Source organism: Rhipicephalus sanguineus, chromosome 8 (genome assembly GCF_013339695.2).
Source record: "Rhipicephalus sanguineus isolate Rsan-2018 chromosome 8, BIME_Rsan_1.4, whole genome shotgun sequence".
Taxonomy (NCBI): Eukaryota; Metazoa; Arthropoda; class Arachnida; order Ixodida; family Ixodidae; genus Rhipicephalus; species Rhipicephalus sanguineus.
The window spans coordinates 63,365,099-63,389,656 of record NC_051183.1 but is presented as its reverse complement, the minus strand read 5'-3'; the positions used below and the strand labels follow the sequence as shown (position 1 = coordinate 63,389,656).

Below are 24,558 nucleotides of genomic sequence, written 5' to 3'. Positions count from 1 at the left end.
ATATCGTCGAACGCTCAGGCCTTTCGACGATCGAGCGAATTACGTTGGTGCTTAGTAGGCATATGAACACTTTCGGCAGTTGCCTTATCATTCACCGGACATACCTTTGTACTCCCCCACCACCCAAGCCCCTCCTCACCCCCGTCCTTTCAACTTTTTCGGACGATTTGCTCGCAAGATCACCACCGGCCGTTGCCGTTATATACCCAGGCCTCGACGGGATAACCCGCTCAATGCGGTGCTCGGCGAAGCAGGAATAACGCCGCGTTTACGACGGTTCCCGTCGAACGCGGGATCCGCGTTCACGGCCAATTTGCGAACGGAGAGATTAGGGCTCGCTACGACGACGTCGCACGTGCAACGTTTATAAGGAAGGTCCCTCAGCAAGCCCCCGCACTCGTCACGTCAAATACGTGCAGCGAAGCCAGGGCTATAACAGGTGCCCGAACAGAAATGGGGGGGGGGGGGGGGTCTGTTGGTTCATAACCGCAGTGACCATTGGATCATGTAGAGCATCAGACGCGTAATTCGAAGGTTCTGGGTTCGGGGCCCATCGGCGCGCGGAAGGGGTGTATTTTGCGTTCACTTTAATTGATTTCAATGTATGTCGTAATTATTACACCACAGCTAAAAAATGACGTCGTCTATGCCTTCAATGATGCAATAGTATGTTGGTTTTACTTGGTGGTGTGTATCAAGGAAACGAGCGCACCGAACAAATGTTTGGGCAAAAAAGAGGGCCCACAAACATGATGTGGAATAATAAGTACATTCATTTGTATTCTCGCCGTTCCTTGCGATGCACATACACGGCAACGGGAGGAAAACACACGAAGTGACAAAAACTTCCGCAGAAACTTCTGAGGACAGTTTAAGTCTCTTTGATGTTCCCGCGTCGTATTTGAGATCGAGATACCGGCAGTGGAAATAGGAAGCGAGTTAAGAGAGCGGAAAAAGAAACCAAGAGAACGCAACCCCGGAAGTACGTAACCTGTACTTCCTTTGCTTTTCTCTGTTTGGGCCGTTTTCATTTTCTTGCTGTTTATATCACTAGGAAATTAGACATACCATAGTCGGATACAACTGTAGAAGTCTGCGGCATTTCCTTCTCAAAGGCGGACGCGCACAAGTGCCTGCACCAATGGGCGCAGCTCTGACTGACGTCATGAGCCGGCCGGCAGGTGACCGCGCTTTCGGAGAACTTTGTCCGTGTGCATGAGCGGGACTATTTCTTTAGTCACAGAGGCGATCGGCTGCCGCGCTTAGGTAATTTGGGCGGGGCCTCTCCGGAGAATACTCGACTACAAGGTGAATGTGGAAGATACCTAGAAGAGACATTGTACTTAAAAGGTAGATGGATAGCTCGTCATCACGCGCTACTAATTCTGCAACATCTCTTTCAATCAGTCGAGGCGGAACGTAAAGGGCGATCAGGGGGTATACTTCCTTCCTTCCGGTTGGCCGAGAAGACCCGCATACAGCCTTTCGCCGCAATGCACGGAACTGGTGAGACGGAAGTAACGGGCCGCCGCTCAAATGCTGCGCGCTAACAAGTCAAGCGAGAGGTGCGAGAAGTCGTTAACCCCTCTCGGCCTAATACTTATCGCAGTGTATATTAGCACAGAAGACGCTGAGAATTCCTCGGCATACGTATTCCTCCTCCTCCTTGTGGCAAATAAATGTACTGAAGCAGCGCATGACATCACAAAGAGCGTGCTTCTGCATCTCTTTCACCATCGTGCGTCGCCAGCGTCCAAGTGAGGAGAGACGCGGACTTGGGACACAGACGAGAGGACGGGCGCTAGCTTAGTGCTGAGTTTTATACAGAACTATAACGAAAACTAAAGGTAGAGACAACGTTAAGTAATAGAGGCTTTAGCTCCTCCGGCGTCCGGTATACGCAAAGGGGTTCTCGGAATACCGGGTTGCCGGACGAATCACCTAAAAGGGGGCGCAAAGACTGTCGCCTACTTTTACTCATTCGGACCTTTCGCGTAATTGTTTAATGAGCATGGGTTACGGCCGCGCAGGTTCGTGATGATAATGGCGGCCGAAGGACCCTGATGCTGCATTCCCATAACTGTTTACTTCTCAACTCTACTCCCTCCCGGAAAGCCAAGGACCAAAAAGCAGACCATTAAGGCCTGACCACACGTACGCTTTGCAGCCTGTCAGCGCATGGCTTTATGACGCGTCGCCGCGCCCTCTCGCTATGGAGAGAGAGGGCGCGCAGCTTCGCGCCCTCTCTCCCTATAGGGAGAGGGCGCGGCGCCGCGTCAGAAGGTCACGCGCTGACATGCTGCAAAGCGTACGTGTGGTCAGGCCTTTACGAGATGAACGTCATCGCTTCGCTTTCATTTTTTCATCCATTATGCTGCATGCTGTCTTTTGGACTCGACCAACGGGGAAAGGGGAGGGGGTGGCGCTGCGATGCATCCCCCCTCCCCCCGCTAATGGGGAACCCCGTGCACCACGTCTATGAGTGGACCAGTGTCAACAATGGGCCACTGTAGGTTTGGACTAGTGTCACCAGGCAGCTCCGAGGTGTTACAACAGCGCCTTGTGGACGTGACAACGTGGCTGTTTATCCATACGATATCGCCGACGACAAGCGCAAGTGCAGCAACGACTGCAGCATCGCAGAAACTAAAGCCCAAGCCCGACGCTCGTCGGCAAAAAGGTCACGACAAAGCGGGCTGTCATCGCCAATGCGGGCTGGACCGTTACGCTCAAATACATCGACGATTTCGCCCCACGCAATTCGGGAGTCGGGGAAAATTAAACGACAACCGCTTCCCGTGTTGCTTCCCCATTCCCGGGAAGCAACACGGGAAAAAGGAACGCCCTCGCGGCGTATCCCCCTCTACCTCGGGCCCTTCCCGAAGAGCTGAGCGAGGAGTACAAGAGTATAGCCACTGCCCGGACATCTTTACCGGCAACTTCTTCCCTCGTTTCCCGAATCCCCCGACGCCTCCCTTGGGAAATTTTCCCAATCGGAACGGGTGCGCGCGCGGGGTTCCCTAATCCCCACGAAGCTCGGGGCGGCAGTCGCGGAAAGTATCCCGAAAATGGGAAGCCGGGCTGAAGCGAGCGATTTGCGGGAATCGGCCGCAGCGCGGAGGAACAAGTAAAAACCGAGAAAAAAACGGAAATGGGGAAGACACCGCGTTGGGATATGGCCACAATGGTGCTGTCGCGCCGTCGACGCGGCAAACAGCAATCACATGGCTGTGTTTGCTGGGAAAATAAAAGAATAAAAGAAAACTAAAAAGTTCCAGCGACATATTTGATCATCATTTCGGAAGCGATCATAAATTAAGCGGTACATTCTGTACACTGGAAATAAACACTGATAAGAACTGAGATGCATTTTTTTATTCCATGAGTATGCACGACGCCTGTGCACTACATACCCGAATTAACATACTGGAAGCGAACGTGTCAGGGAATACGGTAAACACTGCGAGATCCACAAACTAAACCTTTATAAGTTTTTTTCTTGCACTTTCAGAAATTATACGTCAGGTAGGCCGTCAAGAAATGTTTACATGTCAGGGTGTTCCATTCAATTTGACGGACGGGCAAGGGTCGAACATGGAAAGCTCGCGCAGCGAAGACAATCTCCACAAGCGTGTGAACGCGCAAAAGGCCAGTAACGAACAAGCAAAAGCTGTGAGCAAGAATATTAAAAGAACAGAAAAAAAAAGTCAGCCCGTTAGAGGAACACCGGCCAACGGTGAAGTACTAAACAATGAGCCGCAGCGAAGAGGGACGGTGTTAAGCGAAGAGGGAGCGAAGAGAAATAGACAGGAAGAACAGGCGAAGAAAAGAATTACAAGGCAAAAACAAAAGTTAGGGAAGTCAGGGAAAGAAAATAGGGATAAACATGACGAAAAGAGAGACGCAGACGTGTATGGGCGGCAGTTCCGATTAAGCGGCGAGGCCGAAACAAAGGCCAATCAAAGGCTGCCCTCCGGCAGCTACGCGCGGGCGGTTAGGGAGGGAAGAGTGGGAAAGGAAGAGGGAGTTATATGGAAGAAAAGGGGGAAGAGCAGGGCGTCACCGCCCGCCGGCTCCTTGGAGAGCGCGCGTTTCGCTAAGTGCGCCTCGGAGACTCATCACCACGATTTGCGAGGGATCGCGGGCACGAAAAAAGCAGGGAAAAAAGGGAGGAATTGACCTCGCTACCTCTTTCCCGATTGGGGGAGAGAGAGAGGGAAAAACGGGATTGAGGAGGTAGAAACAGAGAGAGCTGACGGGAAAGGCCACTCCACACCACACGGAGGAAAAGAAAATGAAGTTGTGGAGGTAAAACATAACAATAAAAATGACATGACGACCACAGGATTACAAAAGATACATCTCTCGAAAGAATAGGAGACATCGTGACGGATTTAACTTGAGAAGAGAGAGAAAATAGAAAAAAAGGAGCTGTAATGAAGTGGGACCACGGTGTGACACGTGACGAAAGTAACCTGCAGTAACTTGCGGAACAAGAAACAAAACAAAACAAAAAGCACGAGAAAGGTCAATGACTGCACTTTGAAGGTGTAGGCTACTCGTTTTAAGTGGCACGAGCAGCGAGTGGCACTCTTGAATCGGTTTTTAGTCTTAGGGGTGAGGTTAGGTATCCCGACATGACGTTCGGTAGCGTGGACAGTTGTCTGTATAGTGGTTCGTGATAAAGAGGAAAGGGTGGCGAAGGCACTCATCTTGTGAAAGCGGCCTCTCCTTTCTGTTATATTATTTCTTTCACGCTCCTTCGCCTTCCTCCCAAGGCAACCCAAGGACGCCGCAACAATGTGCCTTCTTTGTAGCAGAAACCAGAGTCTTTCCTAACCTGACCTCACTATCTTTAGCAGTGCCTCTGTCGCACTATCTTTGGGATGAGTTCCTCATCGTCTCGATCTATCTTCCCCGGGAGCGCTGACGTGATTCGCCTTCATTATGTAGCACCGTCGCTTACCACGCAGGCAAGGAAGAAAACAACAACAACAACAACAAAAAAAGGCTGAAGGCAGGGAGGTTGACCAGAAAAGTGTCCGGGTAGCTGCCCTACGCAAGGGAACTGGGAAAGGGGAATAGAAAGATGGGAGGGAAGGAAGGAAGGAAGGAAATGAGCAATAAATCAGCTGATACGCATCTGTCAGCTGCACTATGCAACGCGCTAGAGGTCGTGTGCGAAAAGCCGCCGATTTGGCATTCACGCAAACACGGCTCCCGTGAAGCACAATCGAGTGCGAAGAACAACAAAAAAAAAAAATCCAGCGCTCTTTGCGACAATGTCTCCAAACTGCGAACACCACGCCTAATCTACCAATAGGTGCGTCCCCTCCTAACGCAGACAAAAAAAAAAGTTAGACTAAATCGCTCATACTCTTGTACAATTTCGGCGCGACGAGCCACATGTCACATACACGCAAATGCTGCTTCGTACAGCGCCGAGCGTGCAAAATATATAACGACCAAATTACTGAATAAATAATATCCACGCTCTTCACGGTGATGTCTCAACACAATCTGCCTTAGCTCCGGCTCGATATGTCGTCATGGCAACTACACAGAAACTAAAAGTGTTCCGAGACGAACGCGTTAGGAGTCGCGTTCACATTTTTGCGAAGTGTCGATGTTACAAGACGGGAGCAGCAAGAAGCGTCATATATTTACTGCTGAGTCCTGGGCACGATTCCGAGAAACAAGACTATACGAGGCTTGAAGAAAGAAAGAAAGAAAGAAAGAAAGAAAGAACGAAAGAAAGAAAGAACGAAAGAAAGAGAGAAAGAACGAAAGAAAGAAAGAAAGAAAGAAAGAAAGAAAGAAAGAAAGAAAGAAAGAAAGAAAGAAAGAAAGAAAGAAAGAAAGAAAGAAAGAAAGAAAGAAAGAAAGAAAGAAAGAAAGAAAGAAAACGGAGTCTGTGGAAGCACAAGTGTCAAGAAAAAAGGATCGCATAAGAAAAAGCGGCGACGCAATACGCCATTCGAAAGACAAATCAATTCGAACGTAGCTGAAATATCCCCGAGACTGGGCCGATTTGAAAACGCGTGCGATCCGCCGAACACGCGGGCCCCCGGAGGTCGGTAAAATGAAGCTGCACGTACCTTTAACAGAAGAAAATACTTAAAAAAGAAAGAATGAGCGGCTTAATATAACGCCTATAAGTAGGAAAGCGTGGGTGTGTGCCCCCTTTCCAGGAATCGATGATTAATCTTGTCGGGTCGTTTATAAATAAGAAACCACGAAGATGACTGCGTCCGGTTTCGCGATCGAAGCGGGAACTCGGTCCCCACCAAGAATTCAATGTTTTTACCTTTCTTAGTTCGCAAGAACGCTGTAGACTGCCTCGCCCACCCTTACTACCGCTGTTTCATTTTTGTTGTTGTTGTTGCGATAGCAATTACAAGGGCATTCCCGGCGCATTTTTGAAGGGAACTCAGGCACTTTAAAGCAGTTTACCACAGCTTTTCGATTAAATGGCTCTCAACAAATTATAACATGTTGGAAAAGTTCTGACACCTACTTTTACTGTCGCCGTCGGCGTCGCCGTGAGGTTCTGTATAAATTCCAAGGGCGATAACACCATCCCGCGCGTGGCACATTCTATGTGCGATTGAAAGCGCGCGAGTGCAGCCGACGATCGCGGCTGGAGCGGACAGGAAACGCGCCGGCTGTCTTTAGTCACGCGAAAGGCCCACGGGTGTCCGGGGGGGGGGGGGGTGCTGCGTGGCCCGCTTACCTTCTTTCATAATGAATTCCTACCAACTTGCTCAAGTTTGTGTCGTTACAAACCAGCACTGTACACAAAAACCACTTCGTGTGCGCGTTTGATGCGAGAAATAAGACTTGTAACAAAATAAATGTAGATAACGCGTGTCAACTTTTGTTTTTCACGTCTTTACCTCAAGTTACGTAACAAAAATGATGAAAAGGGGAACAACTAGGAGAGCACTCGAATCCGCAAGCCCAAGATTAAACAAATCCACGTAGTGTACCCATACTTCCCGCAGCAGCCAAACGATCGCAGCGCCGATGTTTCCCCTAGCAATTTCGGCGGGAAACTCTCCGAGGGTGAAAACCAGCAGACACAAATTCCGCGAGAAACGTGCACTATCTCAAAAAGAAGAAAAAAGAAAAACTGTATGGAGAAAGCGATATAGATTGGGATCGGCCATAAAGGAAAGAGGGAGGCAGTTGGGGAGAGAGCGCGCGAGAAGATTGGAGAGTCGCTCGGGACAGCAGCGCCGACGCAGCAGAGAACCTGATGAGGATTGATTCCCAATAAGGCGGAGCAAAATACGGCCGCTGTCGATGGAGCAGAGACGACCCCCGCGGTGCCGTTAGCGTCGCTTGTCGTCGACGCCGCTGGCAGCGGAGACGGCGCGGCGATATACTCCAGGCGAGGGGGTGAATGTTGCTACCCGTCTGACGCAACCGCGCCCGAAGACGCGAGAGAGGGATGCGGCGGCATATACATAGTGCAGATGTAAACGGGGAAGCGCGACTGCGCATTGCTGTAATTCTCTCCGAATTTCTTTTATACTTGCAACCACGAAGGAGAAAAACCCACAAGAGACCCTCGTGCATTCGTCAAAGACGACTAGAAAGGCGAAAGAAATATTTTTCTTTTCAGATGATGTATGTATCAATTGGCGCACGTCTCCCCAAAGGGAGTTAACGTGCATCTTTAAAGGGAGTCATACACGTGGCAAGTCAAAGAGTCAAAGCAGAGAAGAATCAAAAGGACTCGCCGCGGTTAGTCGGCGGCTCCCGATTATCACTAAACCCGAGTTCCTTCGACTCGAGCCCAAACATCCGTGCGCGAGCATTGTCGCATTCAGGTTGCAATTTTGAAATGCATTCAATGCGCGACCGAATTCGGTGGCTGGGGTAAGACCGAATTCTACAGCCCCGACCGTCTATCCCCGTGCTGTCGCAGCTCAGGCACGACCATGCGCGCGCATCTGCAAGCGCGGAGTGCGTCGAGTGAAATCGCGCACGCGCATTTCCGGCTGCAATCAAGAAAGACATCGAGCGAAGGCGAAAGCACGGCGTCCAGAAAGGCGAGGACGACACAATGTGCACACTATATTCAAATACACGCGCCAACTGAGGTTCAGCCGGCGTCCTTCGGCAAACACGGGCACACGAGCAACGGAGGCGCTACGGGCAGCTGCGGAATCACGAAGCGGCGCGCCTCGCGCGGCGAACACTGTGCAAACGCTGCACTGAAAGACTCGCTTCCGATTGGCTACCGGCTTTCGGCTTATAGCACGGGCCACACAGTCGCCCCGCGAGATTGCACTCGAAGAAAGGGAGTGACCAGTGCATAGAAGGCTGACAAAAAAAAATAAATAAAATAAAATACACACAGAGTATGAGTAGAAAAACAGCGATAAAAAGACAGCATGAAGAGAGGACTCAGATCACGGCGCCTTCTGAGTCCTGTCATTTTAGCTGTTTTCCTATCCGTGATCATGAAGAAACCAGCCCAAATGCGAACCCTACAACATAACAGAGGTTGCCCCTTTGGGTTTCTAGTGGAAACAAGTATAGGGAACAAAGAGAAAGTCTGAAAAGAAGATAAAAGTTAAAGTAGAGGAGATACAAGGAAGGGAGCGAGGTCATACTTGATCCCGAGATCAGATAGCGCGAAGAGTTTTCCAGCGCGTGTTCGCAGCTTGAAGGAGGTCTCGTTCCATACGCGGCGAGCTTATGCAGCCCATAAGAACCGAGCCCTTGTCGCGGAGAAAAATCGAGGCTGCATCATCTTTGAGTTGTCCTCGCGTCTTATATTTTTACAACATTTTGTTTTCTTTTCTTTTGTCCAGAGTGGGAGGCATGTAATTGTGTTTGCATTTTGAGAATAAAACCGGACGCACGCTCGACGTATCGCGAGTTGAATCCGCAGAAAAACAAAAACAAAAACCGAAATCACTCGAGGACAAGGAAGGGAGGTTAGGGATTCGGGGAAAAAAAGAAAAATGTTGGGGACCATCTAAGCCGACAGGCGAGAATCCCAGGGACTGGGATGGAAGATTCCTTTTACATATAAGGCGGCCGCACATATCGGAAGCTCATGCGAGGATTGCCTCTCGAACATTTCCGGTGCAGAGAGTATGTATGCGCGCATACGCATAGACGACATCGTTCGCGCGGCTCTTGGTGCACTATTGTAACCAGCTCGTCCGCACGTGTACTTTGACCAGCGCTAGCGTTGAGTCCACGTGCACGTCTTTGTATTCTCTTGCGAGAAAACGAGTATGGCCCGAGGCAAGAACGCGCGAGGCTTTTTTTTTTTTCGGAGAGCAATACACTACCCTCCGAGGAGTATATAGCTTGGATCAACATAACTCCCATACTGGTAGGATATTGATGTCAAGTATTAGCCCAATGTTGCCTTGGGTCGTGTTATATATATATATACATAAAGAGGAGCCTTTGCCCTATCGGGAGAGTGCGCGAAGCGACGATTGTGCCCGACCCGCTTTCTTTCGCATTGCGCAATGCTCCCTCGTGATTTGTTCTTTCATCCATGCCGGGATTTGGACCTTCATCCAAGTGCTTAGCAGCGCAACACTCCAGTTGCTACGGGCAGCAACGACGGTCACGGGTTCCTATCCAGGCAACAATGAACTGCGGCAACGTGAAATGAAAGTCATCTCCATAAAAGGTCAGATTGACGCATCAAAAACGTCTCATCGCCGAGAAGCCCACGATCGTAAGCGCATCAATTATTGGGAAACGGCGCACACATTTCTGTACGCATGCCGGCGCCTGGTTTTTTTCGCGTACGACACCGAAATTTGTGAGTTATATAAAAGCCTGGCTTAAAAGAAAAACACCTGAAGACAACTTGTTCGCGATTACGCCGCCACTGCCGAAATTTTACGAAAACGTTTTGATGTTTGTCTGGTTGAGCTCCGCGCCACCAGGCGCCGACACCGACGCGACCACTCGCCTTCGCTTAAGCCTGCGGAAGTCCGCAAACACAGAGAAGTTTGCGGGCGAAAAAACAAACAACCGTTTGATACTGCCGTTCGGCAAATTGCAAATACGATCCGCGCCCCGATCACTGTCCACAATATCAATTTGCGAGTCTCGCGCCGGCGTACAACGAAGAACACGCTCTCGGCAGCGCAGAACAAGTACACGCCGACGTGTATAAATAACGAATAGCCACGCTACAAAGCAAACAAACAGCCAAACAATCATGGAATGAGATAACGCCAAGTTATTTCCGCGCTTGCGGCAGTACACACGCGGTGAGAAAACACACGTGTCTTGTTCCTTCCTGCATACAGTAGCACGCTGGGACTCGACGACTACTTCCCGATGCACAACAACCACCGCACGGCACATGCTCGTAAATCACCCGCGCGCCCTCGGCCGGCCAGCATATAAATCAAGCGGCCCAGGAAACGTATACCGTATGCGACCACGCGCTGGGACAGCAGCGCCACCAATCGGTAGGCAGTGCGTACTACTCTACTGGCTGGGCTGTAGGTAGCGATCTCGTAGGCTTGAACTATATATATATATATATACGCCAAGGAGTACTGAAGGGTCGTCTCATGTATGCGGCATGCAAGCTTGTCTATTGCTTTCATTTGCTTGTTTTCGTGTATTCATAATAAAGCCACAGGGGACAGGTTTTTTTTTCTCTCTCTGTATTTCTCCTGTGTTTTTTGTGCGGTGCGTACAGCGAGTGGGTTGTGGCGGCGCGCCTACCAATAAAACCGCACATCCATCACGAAAAGTCGATATTTGGAACGCAACGCTAGCCTTCCCGCACGCGGTATGCCGGCTGACCGAGACGAATGCGAAGAGGTCAGCGGTAAACGACCAACCAACGAAAAGAAAGAAAGAAAGAAAGAAAGAAAGAAAGAAAGAAAGAAAGAAAGAAAGAAAGAAAGAAAGAAAGAAAGAAAGAAAGAAAGAAAGAAAGAAAGAAATCCAAGACCAGCTTTAGGGAACTTGTTCATGTTCATCTGAACTCTAGGCGCAACGTAAGTTTCGCTTGTTGGGAGTTGCTAGCTGTTGTAATTTGCTTTGTAATCTTAGAAAGGTTACAGCGCACAGACAGGGGACAAAGCGAAGGTGAAAGAAGACATAGCGCTGTTTCTTCTTCACTTTGTCCCCGTCTGTGTGCGCTTTAACGTTTCTAAGATGCAATACCAACTATCCGACGAAGCCATCCTCGCGCTGATTTCAGATGTCGCGGTGCAACACCAGACCTGACAAATCAGTCCTGCTGAAGCGCTAAAGTTGGAGAAACGTTCAATAAGAAGAGAAAATAATCGTCGTCGACAAACTTATATAAAACAATTACAAATAAAATCGACATGTCGTCAGTGTCTTCGTGCTGCAAGCGAGTGGACTACAATTTTTGTTCATTTTAAGAATCACGAGAAAACTATTACAAATACCCCCCCCCCCCCGCTTAGTTATTACTGACCTGACAGTAAACGTGAGAGGCCGGATAGGTAGTGCCATCTGGCGGGGCCGAGATGAACCAGGCAAGCAAAGAATTGTTACAGCAGAAACCTAGTGCATTCTACTTCCCTGTTGGTGTAAAATCTCGGCCTCGACATAATAGCCAATGAGTTGCCTTTGAAAACTTGTATTCCTCAAGGGCAGTAGGTGAAAACAAACAAATGTGCCAGGAATTGTGGTTGCATGACGAGTCACAAGATGTCGGTGCCGTCGTCCGGTAACCCTGTTTTCCATAAAACCCTTACCGGACAAGATAAAATCCTCTGTTATTTCTTCCTGGATACGTAAACCTACCTCTAAACTGCGACACATAGTAGGTAGACATAACCCAGCTGAAGGGGCAACCAGCACGAATGGAAATTCGTAAAACGGCGGTAGAGTAGGAGCACACTTTTCACTCCTCACCCCCTTTCCCTTGGGAAATTCAAAAGTGTGAGGACGTACAATAGAGAGAGAGCGAGAGAGAACCAATGATAAGCACACGAAGAGAAAGTGCTCTCGAAACAGGCGACATACGTGGGTTGACACACAGTTCCGGCGACGTATCCCAAAAGGTCAAGACTAGAAAAGGAAGAAAATCGTCGCGCGAACAGCTCAAGCCACTCGCAAGAGTTAATAAAACACTTCGAAAAGCGACGATTTCAAGAAATGTCGCCGGGACGATCTTGCACGTAGCGCACGTAGTGAAACAATTTCCTCAAGGTGGCGCTGAGCCAAACAGCAATGTAGAGAGAGAGAGAGAGATTAATAGAAGAATGGCAGGGGGAGAGGGGTTAAAAGATGGTAGATGACGTCTCTGCCGAGCTGCGACGTTTTCGACTCACGCCTGCGAGCGATTCATTCGCGGCTGCAAGACGCCACCGAAGCGCAAGCCGTTTAGACGTGCGTCTGCACCGCCATCTTTTATAAAACGACGTAGCGATGCGAAGCCATGTTAACAAAACGCAATGCTAAAGGTCGTGTGCGGCTTCGCACTAGCAAGCTAAAAACATCACCGCAGACTCAACGGTGCTTCGAGCCCATTCCTCGGCGCTAACAGTATTCTACACTATTCGCCGCGAGATCGGGCTATAGGTGGCAGCACCGTCGTCGCGTTTGTGTGGATAGGCGGTCGGCGGCGCGTATACAAATGTACGCAGGGACGCTTCGCCGTATGCGGTTTGAGTCGAGTGTCGGCGTGTAAAGCGCGTTGACTGCAGCCTAATGGTGATGTATGTGCCCTCCATTGCCACATCAATGCACGAAACCGGCCTAACGTTCCTATTACGTGTGAGAGAAGCGCAATATGCCAATCAATGGGGTACCGGCTTTCGGTCACGTTCGTGTTTTGCTGCCCTTCCACAGAGCATTTGCATAAATGCATCATCCAATAACGCTTACTCAATTCCGTGACGTCAAACACTTCTCGAGTATTTCGGGTAGTTACTTTCGCATACAGACACACGCTAGTGTCGCTAGTTTCAGGCCGGAAACTTGTACGTCCTGGTAAATTTCGCGAGGGATTCTGACATCGCTGCTAAGCAAAACGCGATGTTAATATGCTTAGTATTTACATTAGCCAAGAAAAAGTGCTTACGGCTCGAGCGGAAACCAGCTAGCACGACTCTCATACACAAGTGAAGGACAGGCGCGCCGCGGTTTTGTGGGCGTGGCCTACATTCTCTCTTAAAGGGAAGCTGAAGCACTTAAAAAAAGAAGACTTTGGAATGTGTAATCATAATTTGATACCTGATGAATTCGAAAACCAATGCAACAGTTCACAGAAGTGAACACAAACAGCATTTCTTGGCAAGAAACCCTGCAACTGCAGCCGCAGGGTTTCTTGAGCTGCTGAGCGAAGGTGGTGACGTCATCTTCGATGTGCCGCGTCATCGGCGCCATCAACTCTGTTAAAGGGACACTAAAGAGAAACAATGAATTGGGTGAGATAGATAAAGTGTGCTCGGAGAACTCTTGTGTAGTTTATTTCACCACCATAGGTTTATTATTGGAGGAGAAAACCAAGTTCAAAGTTTTATTTTTAAATTTCGCGCCGAACTTTGTAATTCGTGACGTAAAAGGTTTCAAAGAGCATTTAACGTATTTTGGCGCCACTGGCACGACTAAATTTCCACAAAACTCGTTATGTCAAGTCTCTGGCCCCCTCATAGGACAATGTACTTCGATTTAAGCGATTACGAACTACGTAGGCCCAAGCAGGCGCCGTCAAAAATATGTGACGTCACGGCAAATGGTGCGGGAATTCCAAGGTGGCGTCGCCACCTGTATTTTCTTTGTGCGCGTTTTCTCGCTTATTAAGCGTCGTCTCGCAGCAAGCGTGGTGTTTTTTTTATCGTGGAAGACTACTTTACTAATGCGAGAAAAATCGTTTTGCTCTTTAGTGTCCCTTTAAAGCATGGCCTTCGCGATCAGTTCCACCAACGCGCGCAGCCGGAACTAGTCACGGAGGCCACGGTTGGAGATACAACAGTGCTGCGCGACTCCGCCAAAACTATACGGACTATGGCGTAGTTCCGGTCAGTTCGTTTCCACGCCCAAACTTTGGGCGCGTTCGCGGGGCGGAGCAAGACGACATTTTCTTTCGCGTATCTTAAAGCTCCTGCTGCCACAACAGCGAAAAAATTACGCCATCGTCGACAACAATGTTGGTCATTGTTAAGAACCAAGTTTTACCGAACTCTAAAACCACTTAAGCTACCCTTTAAGTTGTAAACGAGTGTAAGCGTATGCAAACTACTAGTTAGAAGAGACAGCACTTCGAATAAAAAGCAGACCTCGTCCAAGGAGTCAAGCCTGCGCGAACGTTAGTCAACGCAAACAAGGAGAACGACCTTCGAAGCAGGAATGCTAAGGCATAACTAACAAGGCAGACGCATATACAGTCAAGGCTAAACGCGGCCGTAAATTAATGCAAATAAGGGGGCCGACATTAGAAATAAGAATGCTCTGCGTAACGAACCTAACCGGATGTACAAGCGAAAGCTAACGCTACACGTCAGGCTAACGTTCGCAAAACAGCCAAGCAAACAAGCTCGGCATAAGTAAGAACAGAGACATACACACGGGCAACCCTAACCGTATGTTAATGCGACAGAAGAAAACGTCAGGCGATGCGGAGGAGAAGCCGTCCGCGCGAAATACGCAGCAAAGATAAGTCTAATAAACGGCGCGTACGCACGACGGGCGTCGCAGACGCGTGAGAATCCGCCGCAGCCAAGAAGGAAAACGCTCGAACAAACTTTCGGGCTACCGCGGAGGAACGGCAGCATACTGTGTTTTGTGTTAGCCACTTGAGGCGCAAAAACGATTAAAGAACAAAGAACACAAAAGGCACACAGCTGACGGGGAAATCCAGAACGGCGTTAAAACGAGGCGCAAGGAAAGGGGTGTACGGCGTGGCAGCGACGCTAGAGGACCGCTCGAGCCTCGTTTCTAATGGCCGTTAGTTTTTTGTATAAGCCATACGCACACAAGGCTTGAGAAGTCACGCGAACCCCATCACACAAGCGCGCTTTAATGGCCGCAAGCGCGCCGCCATTACAGGCGTACCGCAGGCGGCGGGAAAACTGTGGCGCGGTTTACAAGTGTGCGGGAAAGAATGGGGAGGGTAGGGATGGGAGGCGGTGCGAAGATGACGATCCGGCTGCTGGCGCCACCTTGCGGTCATAAAGGGGAAAGCCGGGGGAACGGAAATAATGGAATAAGAAACGTGGTAAAAAAAAATGTAAAAGGGAGTCGCAGTCACCATTACAGTTTCACGCGTTGTTGAGGTGCAACGGAGCGCAGGCGTTGGGGGAATAAAAATGAAAGTGGGGAAAAAGAAAGGGAAAACCGTTGTTCCGCCATGACAGTTCAGGCTGCCGGCGTTACGAGTGCCCCTGGCGCAAGCGCGAACAGGTCTCCTGTTGAGGTGCCTGACGGAGTTTTTCGATTTTTCGTGTTTTCTGTATTGCCGGGCATTTCATAAAACCCACTGTAGATCGTTTCTTTTTCGCAAAACGAGAAATAGATATAATGGGAAAAATAAAAAAAACAACAGTGAGATGAAGAGATAAAGCGATTATTCAAGGAAAAATATGAAAGGAGTATTACGGTCTACAAAAAAAAACAAAACAAAAACAAAAACACCTGAAATAGAGCATAAAATCAAAGATGAGAGGTACAGAAAAAAAAAGCGATAACTGAGTAGCATGTTACGCAAGGAAACAACGGCAGGTCTAGGCAATCGAACCAAAGCTGAAAAAAAAAAACAATAAGATAGACGAAATAGCTAAAAATACAACGGCATGAAATCTCGCCAAGGAACCATCATCCCCATCTAAAATAAATAAATAAAAAAGTGAAGGAGGTGAAAGACAGAAAACAACAACAACAACAACAAAAAAGACGAGCCTGCGGACCGGCCTAGTACGCTTTGGTGTTTCGACGACGACGCACAGGTTTCCATGGCTGCTGTGGCCTTGAAAAGAAATGAGTTCTTTTGGGCTTTACGAAACGAGAAGAACGAGGCTCGCTGCATTGTAAGGCAATGCGTAAGCTATTTAACGCTCCCGTCAATCTATGTACACGAGTGCTGCGGCGTACGGCGTGTGTGTGTGAGGGTGTGTTTGTGTGCCTGTGTCTTCGTTTGCACTGACAAGAGTCTCGAATACCAAAATTGCAGGACTGCTTCCAATCGAACACCCTGTGTTACACTTCCGAGGTGTGAAAAACAAGTCTCAATGTGTACCAGTCTGGAGGAGTACAAATAAATGCTGAATGTGTAAAGTCTGGAGGTGTGAAAATGAAGTCCGAAGGAAGCACTTCAATGTGAAGGTACAAAAAAGGAGTCTAAAAGGTGTACTCCAGCGTGCAAATGTAAAAAGGAAGTCTGAAGGTATACTCTGGTCTAAAAAAGCACAAATCAAGTCTGGATGTTTACTCTTGTGTGGAGCTGTGTAAGTGACGTCCGAAGAGACTACTCCAATGTGAAGGTGTAATCTAGTCTGAACGGGCAGTACTGCAGTTGGAAAGTGTAGAACAACTCCGAATGTGTACTCCAGCCTGGAGGGTGTAAAAGAAGGAAGTCTGGAAGTGCACTCACCTTCATGGTCTGCGAGTGGTTCATTGCTTTGATGGCGTTGATGGCGCACTGTCTGCTGGCGTACGTGACAAACGCGCAGCCTGCAAGGGATAAAAGAAAAGAAAACAAAAAACATGCGCATGTAGAAAACGAATCGAAGCGTTGCAAAAACAAAAACGCATTACGTAAAAAGCACAAGACGGATTTCGTAAAAAGAACAGGCGTGCCTCTCCTGTCTTCTAAGCGTACAAAAACATTGGTCTTCAACTTTACAGACAGGTAAGACTGATTGCTTCCTATTGTTCTATTCTCAAAATAACTAATTATCGCGACAATTACTGTTGGCTTATGCTTAACTGCAGTGTCTGCAGACTTATAAGGACCCCTTTTACTATTTATTTGACGTTTACTGCCTGTGCGCACGAAGCAAATAATTACCATTAATTAATTAATTAGTCTTCCATCTCCCACCTCGACCACAGCAAAACTGTCACCCATGTTTTCGAGGCCAAAACGAAAACGAGCCATCCTTAAGCTCCCCACAAACGTTCACAAAGCACAAGCTCGTGCCATCACAAAGCGCTGCCAGTCACGAATCTCTTCACTCAGTAGTTGCGTGCAGGGCCCACCAGCAACACCGCGTGTGCTGTTGTATTTTACACTGCTTTGTACTGCAAGCATTAAAGAAAGCTTTCCTAAGCCGTAGAACTGCTCACTTTGTGCCGTAAAGAGGCACAAACGGCCTGTAGAGCGGCAAGGCGCAGCGCAAAGCGCTATTCTGAACAAAACTGGACCAAAGTCCCATTTTGTAGGCACTTTATGCTGTGAATGTATGCTGTGAATGTGAATGTCATTTAAAACTGACGCTATTCTGAACAAAACTGGACCAAAGTCCCATTTTGTAGGCACTTTATGCTGTGAATGTGAATGTCATTTAAAACTGACGCTTGACTTCATTAAGCCGACGAGATTAACATATTCAAGGGACGCCCTTTAAACGTCTCTCGCGCTAACTACAGATGTCTATGGAACATGATAATGGCGAACAGGGACAGGGGATAGTAGAAACACACAAACAACGGCAGACGTGAAACTTTGAAAGTTTGGGCCACGACTTCGCACGTTTCCAACTTTACCGACACGCGCCCCTTGATTGGTTACTAGTTTGTCTCACTTGGGGCTTCTTGTGCGACATGAACTAGCAACCAATTAAGTGCACGACTCGGTAAGGGTGATCCACCTCAGAAAGGTTGTAAATAAGCCAAGTCGGGATCCATAGTTTTGCGTCTAGCGTTGTTGGTGTACTTCTACTAGGCCGTGTCCTATTGTCGTGTTCCAAATGACAGTACCATCTTGCACAGTTATAAGCAACTAACCCAGCTGCCTACGCTTAGCTACAGATGTCGAACGAGTTGCCACATGCGCTATTTTCCATGCTTTTGTAGAGCTCACAAAAGAATGAAGAGAAAAAAAAGAAACAATAATTACAGACTATGGCGGGTTAAGTTCATTACGAAGCAACAAGGGGCCGCCCAATGAACGGTTACACGCTCAACGCAACCTTAAACTGCTGTCTGAACGGGGAATAGGCCCCGCGGAGAACAATCCCATAATTCACGGCGCGCACAAAAATATGAAAGGGACGTAGCCAACTACGCGTATTCGAGACAAGCCGCGCACAATGCTGCGAGGTAAGCGAAAAAAAAAAAATGAAGCGATGGCCCCGCTAAACGACCGCGCCAGCAAATTTGTCGGCAAAGTCAAACAGAACCAGGGCATACAGTATAGAGCGGTACATGAGGACAATACAGCAAACCTACGCGGAAGATTAACGGCCAGCTCAATTAGGCCTAGCAACACAATTAGGCCTAACGTCGTAAGGTTGCAATAAAAAGCGGGCATATAGTACACGCACAACGCGGCCCTATTCGAAAAAAAAAAAAAAGGTTAATCGAGTTAAACATGCTGCTTATACTGCACGTAACAAAAAAATTACGCAACGCAGCGTATTACGGGAGTCTACACGTAAGAACACGAACGCTGAAAGTTGATATTCTGTACAGGAGAAAAGAGATCGCGCGCAGTCATCGCGTTTGTGCGCGAGCCTGCGCAGCCAAGAAAACGAGAAGCGATATAGGCGCCCAGTTAGGCTAATCAGATTACGGCTGTAATCTGGTTAGGCGAGCGGTCTTTTCGAGCGAGGCGGCCTAAATGAGAGGGGAAAAAAAGACTGATGACTGCCGCGACGCGCGGATGCCGCGGGGTATATGGGTTCAAAAAAAAATTAACATAGAAAGAGAAGGATTTTCGAAATTATGTATGCGGAGCAGAAGGAAAATAACGCGCTGTAGCAAAACGTCGAGTCGGACGTTGGCTTAACAAAGGCTCGAGCTTTTACGGCGTCAGCGTATATTACGCTGCGTAAAGCCGTCTAGTGGAATGTATATACGTTAACAAAAAAAGGAGAGAGAGAGAGAGAAGAGAGAGAGAGAGAGAGAGAGAGAGAGAGCAAAATGCTGACTTTCGCATGCTGCTACTGGTGTATAGGTCAAGCTAAAAGCCCCTACCCCTTCGGCCGTACTCAATAAATGAATGAATGAATGAATGAATAAATAAATAAATAAATAAATAAATAAATAAATAGAGAGAGGGGGCGAGAGAAAGGGAGGGAGGGAGGGATAGAGATGATATGCTGTTAGCATTACCGTCTCTGTTACTACGACATGTATGCATGAATATAGCAATGCGGCGCTGAAGAAAAATTTCGCGATGAGATAAGGGACAGTGAGATTTAATTAGGTTAGGCCTACCATGTGTACACACGCTCGAGGTTATAGCGCGAGGGAAAGGAAGCGGCGTTAAACAGCGGGACTATGCAAAGGTATAAAACGAGACTATCTGACGCACGTCCTAATGTGCGTGCTCAGAGCTGAAATCGCAAAAATATTTCGCTAGAGTCGCGGGCGTTGTTATGTAAACTCCGACGGGTAAGCCACCACTGGGTGGTGCAGTGGTTACGGCGCCCGGGATGCCGACCCGAAAGATGCGGGTGCGATTCCCGGTCATGGCGGTCGCATTTCCGATGGCGGCGAAATGCTAGTGGCCCGCGTACTTAGATTTAGGTGCACGTTAAAGAACTCCAGGAGGCTGCAATTTCCGCAGCCCTCCACTATGCGGCGTGCCTAGTAATCACATCGTGGTTTTGACACGCAAAACCCCAACAATTAATCGTTATACTCCCACGGCCAGTCATTACAAAAGGAACGTAAAGGATTCAAGCGCACATTACCTCTTATATGACAATAAACAGAAGAAAAAAAAACAATTGTTTAGTATCAGGAAGTTACTATTTTAACCTTACCAAAAGAACCACTAGTGCCATAAGATAAAGTAAAAAAGACAGCAGCAGGTGGCGACAAATTTGGACGACGTCTGCTTCGGCGTCATCCCACACGACTTGTTATCGCGTTTCTAACTGAAGCTCGGTTGACATCAACAGATCGTCATGTTAACTCAAACTGCCATAGGCATGACAAACGAAGAGAATTCGCGACTCTGTACGAATGCAGGTAATTTTCCCGCTCTATCGCCAAACCTCGCCTCCGCGCCATGAAACGCCCCATATCACCACCATCATCATAAGGATCACCGTAATCGCTTTACTGTACATCTCAGCCCTTGATGTTGTACATAATTTCCCCGAATAAACAAGGACTTACTACAACCGTAGTGCTGATATTGATAAAGAGCATGAGGTGAAGCCAGATTCCTCTCGTTTCCAGGCCCACTGCTCACCCCCCCCCCTTCCCCCCTGTCCTCTTTAGAAACGGTTGCAAGTTAACACGCATGCGCACAAGCGCGCCTATATGATGCATAATAAAGAGGGAGCGAGAGATGATAGATAAAAGACGTGGGAAAGAGAGGGACCCGCGCATGATATATGTCCATATCATCATATATATTTAAAAGAGAGACAACAGATAAAGGAAAAAATAGGGAGAGAGAAAAGCGTAGATAAATGACAGATCTATAGATGAAAACATATATCTGGATGATAAAGACGAAGAAGAGGAGGGAGGATAACGGGGACAGATGAGTGTTGAGGAATAGAAAGACAAATACAGCTAGACAGATGAGAGAGAATGAGATGTAGAACAATGCTTTAGCCTAGAAACGCCAACGGATAAAGACGTATATAGGTGAGAAATAAAGAAAAATGAAGACCGCCAGGATCGCGGCCACCCGCCGACGACCTGCATAATCGAATTACTGCGCTCCGTTGCGGGACCAAAACTAATATTACCTGAAAAAAAAAAGAAAAAAAGAAACGGAAGGAAGGCTACGTATATCAGAGAATCTTCTTGACACCGGGAGTGAGAGAAAAGTTTGGTAAGTAGGCTTCAGCTGTACGTAATTCCTGCCCATATCGAACCGTTGTTTCGTCTCTTGTACTGTTTGCTTTTAATCCATCGTCGCATATAAAGGCTCCAAAGTTCGGTTTGAACAAGCGAGAGCTGGAGAAACCACTTCTAATTGACGGGCGAATCCCGTCGCATTAGCGAATTTCTTCGTCTCGCGATAGAAAGGATCGCTTCCTGGAAAAAACTTGGCCCAAACTAGGGAGAACATTTTCGGAATCGCAAAACTCCTAATTGAAGGACGGAGCTCGTTATTCCGGCTCGGTATTGTTCGAATGAAAGACAGAAAAAAAAAAAGCATTATCCGATGAGTTGTCCAAATAGACATCACCTTAGCACAAAGTGAAAGATGAGAGTTGGTAATGCTGTTGTGGATAAAAAAAAACAGAGATAAACACGCCGAAATTGTCGTGTTCTTTGTCCTTCGTCTAAATTTTTTTTTTCGCGCTAAGACGCAACATTAAGCGTATTAAATCAAAATAGGCAAGTTGGGAGAGAGTGGATATCGGGGACATTCAAAATTCAAACGATTATTATTTGGTAGCAAAGACGTCGAACGACAGCCGCGAAAAATGGCTTAACACGTACCGCGGTAAAGGTGACGTCATCACGTCATGCTACATCACCTCTATACGCGCTCGCCTATTGCTGTGTGTGAAACGCAGCAATATAAGATATAAAAGATGACGCCACTGCCATCGTCTTCTTTTCTAACAATATATATAACAAAGGGTTAACGTAAGCACACGATATAGCGGATTAAAAAGTTGGTAAACTGGGTCCTGTCGTCGGGATAACACGCATACCATTCCCTGCAGCGGCGACGAAAACAAAGGCACACACGAACGGTATCACCGGGAGTTCGCTATTTCAGGTTGTCGACCGCTGCGCCAAGTCTATCCGTCTTGTTGCCCTCGAAAAGCGAGCTAGCACAAAAGAAATACGCGAGAAACCGAATCTCTCCCTATTTTTGTTTTCGGGAGTGGGAGGACAGCTTCCCCAATATCCGTACGTTGTCGTCCCACAAGCCATAAATGCACGAGGGGCCATGCACGCATGCATGCATGACAAAGTCCTCGAGGGGAACAAAAGGGGAAAAAAAGGGAACAGCCGACACTCCACCGTGTCCGCTTTTCCCCCGATTTCCCGCTTATATAAAGCGCCTAACCGTGTCCGCCAAACTCTTCCCACAATTCGCTTTTCTCTTACCCATCTTTCCCCTATTGTACAAGCTCAGCGCGCGGATGAGGTTCCTCGAAACCCGAAAGAAATAATGAAAAAAAAGTCAAATGTTGGAACCCCCACCCCCACTAAAAAGAGTAAAACAAAAATGAAGTCAAATAAAACTTGAAAGAGATCGGATAAGCGACAGCTTGTGCTCTTTGCGAAGCCGCCGCCCACCTAACCCGAACATCCCCTATCCCAAACTCTTCCCAATTTTTTTTTTTTCCTTCTTTAGAGTGCCATTATGGCTATCCTTTCCACACAAACCCCTTGTTTTATTTGTGACTTACCAATAAAAAAAAGAAACGGCAAACAACATAACAATAGTGAAACGGAGATTTCCTTCTCGAATACAAAACGAAAAAGAAACACTATCCATGGGATGCAAGGGAAAAAGAAGACATAGTGGTCGCTAAATTTCGGCAAACAAGAGGGAACCGATTTCCGCTGACTCGCCTCTCCCCCTCCCCCCACTCCTTTGTATGCCACGTTTCCGCAACTTCTTTTATGGAACCCCACTTCACAACAAAGCGCCTATTATACATACAGATACAGAAACACTAGACTATAGGTGTTGTCCAGATTTTCTGCTCTTTCAGGATCGTTACTGGGGGACGGGGTGGAAAGGAGGGAGGGGGCGATCCATCAAGCAGGCGACTATATACTACCTCGCTTCGACGGGCAAGCCTCCTCCTTCCCCTCGACATCGTACCCTCCCCCCCCCCCCCCCATACGGTCACTACGCGCGATCGACCGTCATTAATTAAAACTCAGCCGTCGCAGATTCGATCGGAGGTCCTCAATCAATGATGCCTCATCAATCATCTCCGCCGGGTGGGTGGTGGCGGTTCTGTGCTCTCGCCTCCCTTCCCTCCTTCCGAAACAAAGGAAAAATTAACCCTGCTTCCCTAAAGAAACCTCTCACGTCTTTCCCCCATCTCCCCACCGAACCCTTTTCGGGACAGCACCCATAATCGCCGCCTACTCCTTGCCGACAAGAAACTCTTCCCTTTGGAGCGATAGGGACCCTCGCAGAGTTTGCGAGCACTTTGCGATGAAAACATAAGTCTAAAAAAGGGAACAAATATGACATATAATATTTTAATATATACTTTTGCACGAGAGCGATCAAACTCAGAACCATAATAGAATATTGCAAAGATCTGCCCTCGGTAATTGACCGTAATGGCCTTCCAGGGCGTATCAGGGCAGCTGCTTTTCTAAACAGCAGCTGTATTTTTGATATGAAGTTTACGCATTGAGAATGTACAGCGTTCTTTTTTTTTTTTTTAATTAGAGCCTCACTCGCACCCTATCCCCACGAGTTACGCACTGAAATAGCTTCGACCTATATATTGGAAATGCAACCGATATGACTCACACTTATTCCGACTTAAAATATTAATTTAGCCAGAACAAAAACAAGTTGTTGTCTAAGTGCATGCGAAGGCATCATTACATCTGAGATCCACTGACGACAGGATGGCGTTGTTATGGCGTACAGTCCACATTAATCGGGCATTAGGCAACAGTTATTATAATACCCCTGTCACACGCGGCAACTTCAGTGCACTTTGAAGGAGTGCACTTCGCCGCTAGTGTCACCCACACGCTGTCACACGGGAACGCTTATGGTGCATTCAGACGACGGACCGAATCCCGATGTGGCGGGACGGACGGCGCGTCACGTGACCTCACATCAGCGATTCTCCTCGTCCGCGTGGCTCGCGGACGGATGACCCCAACCTGTTCTTCACATCGGGATTCTGGCGGCGGAACACCGCAGCTTTGGCTGACAAACAGGCTGGCAACCAGTACACTTTTCTTCTGCTCGAGCCCTACGGCTGTCGTCGAGGTTGATTTCAGCTAGTTCAGTTTATTTCTGGGGCCGTATGCTAAGGCGATCACCTTTGAGATATATATCTCTTTTAATGCGCGCTGATCGGCAGGTTGGAGAGCAGCGGTTAAGTTGTCGCTTTAATTGCACACGCACACGCATTGCACGCGCAGGGTTCTTCGGCAGGCAGAGTGGAGCTGTTGCCGAAAGCGGTTGTCTCAGGACACGGCCCATGTTTGAACACTGATTTTAAGGTCAAGGTGCGAACAGAGAGAAGGAAACACAATGTGCAGCAGTGCAATGTGCACTGTCTGTACCTGTTATCCGCAAAAAAAAAAAAAAAAAAAAAACTGCCGATATCGGCGCATCACTGTATCCTCCATTCGTATGCGGGGCCCCACGCGTGACAGCAGCGAGGTCACTCTCCCGCAGCTCCCGTTAAAGCAGATTCTTCTTTTCATTCGGCCATTCCGCCCACAACACCGATTTCACCGAAACAAGTTGCAGTCCTCGACAATACTCGACCA

General features: G+C 48.0%; 1 protein-coding gene across 22 annotated transcripts in view; it reads right to left on the bottom strand.

The window, feature by feature from the left end:
* LOC119402024 (CUGBP Elav-like family member 2) overlaps positions 1–24,558 on the bottom strand; it is a 597,777-nt gene that overhangs the window by 77,439 nt on the left and 495,780 nt on the right. For all 22 annotated transcript variants that reach the window (XM_037669081.2, XM_037669082.1, XM_037669080.2 and 19 more), the window contains one exon: positions 16,574–16,653. In XM_037669081.2, coding sequence (XP_037525009.1) covers positions 16,574–16,653 — 80 coding nt within the window. The remainder of the gene's footprint in view (positions 1–16,573; positions 16,654–24,558) is intronic.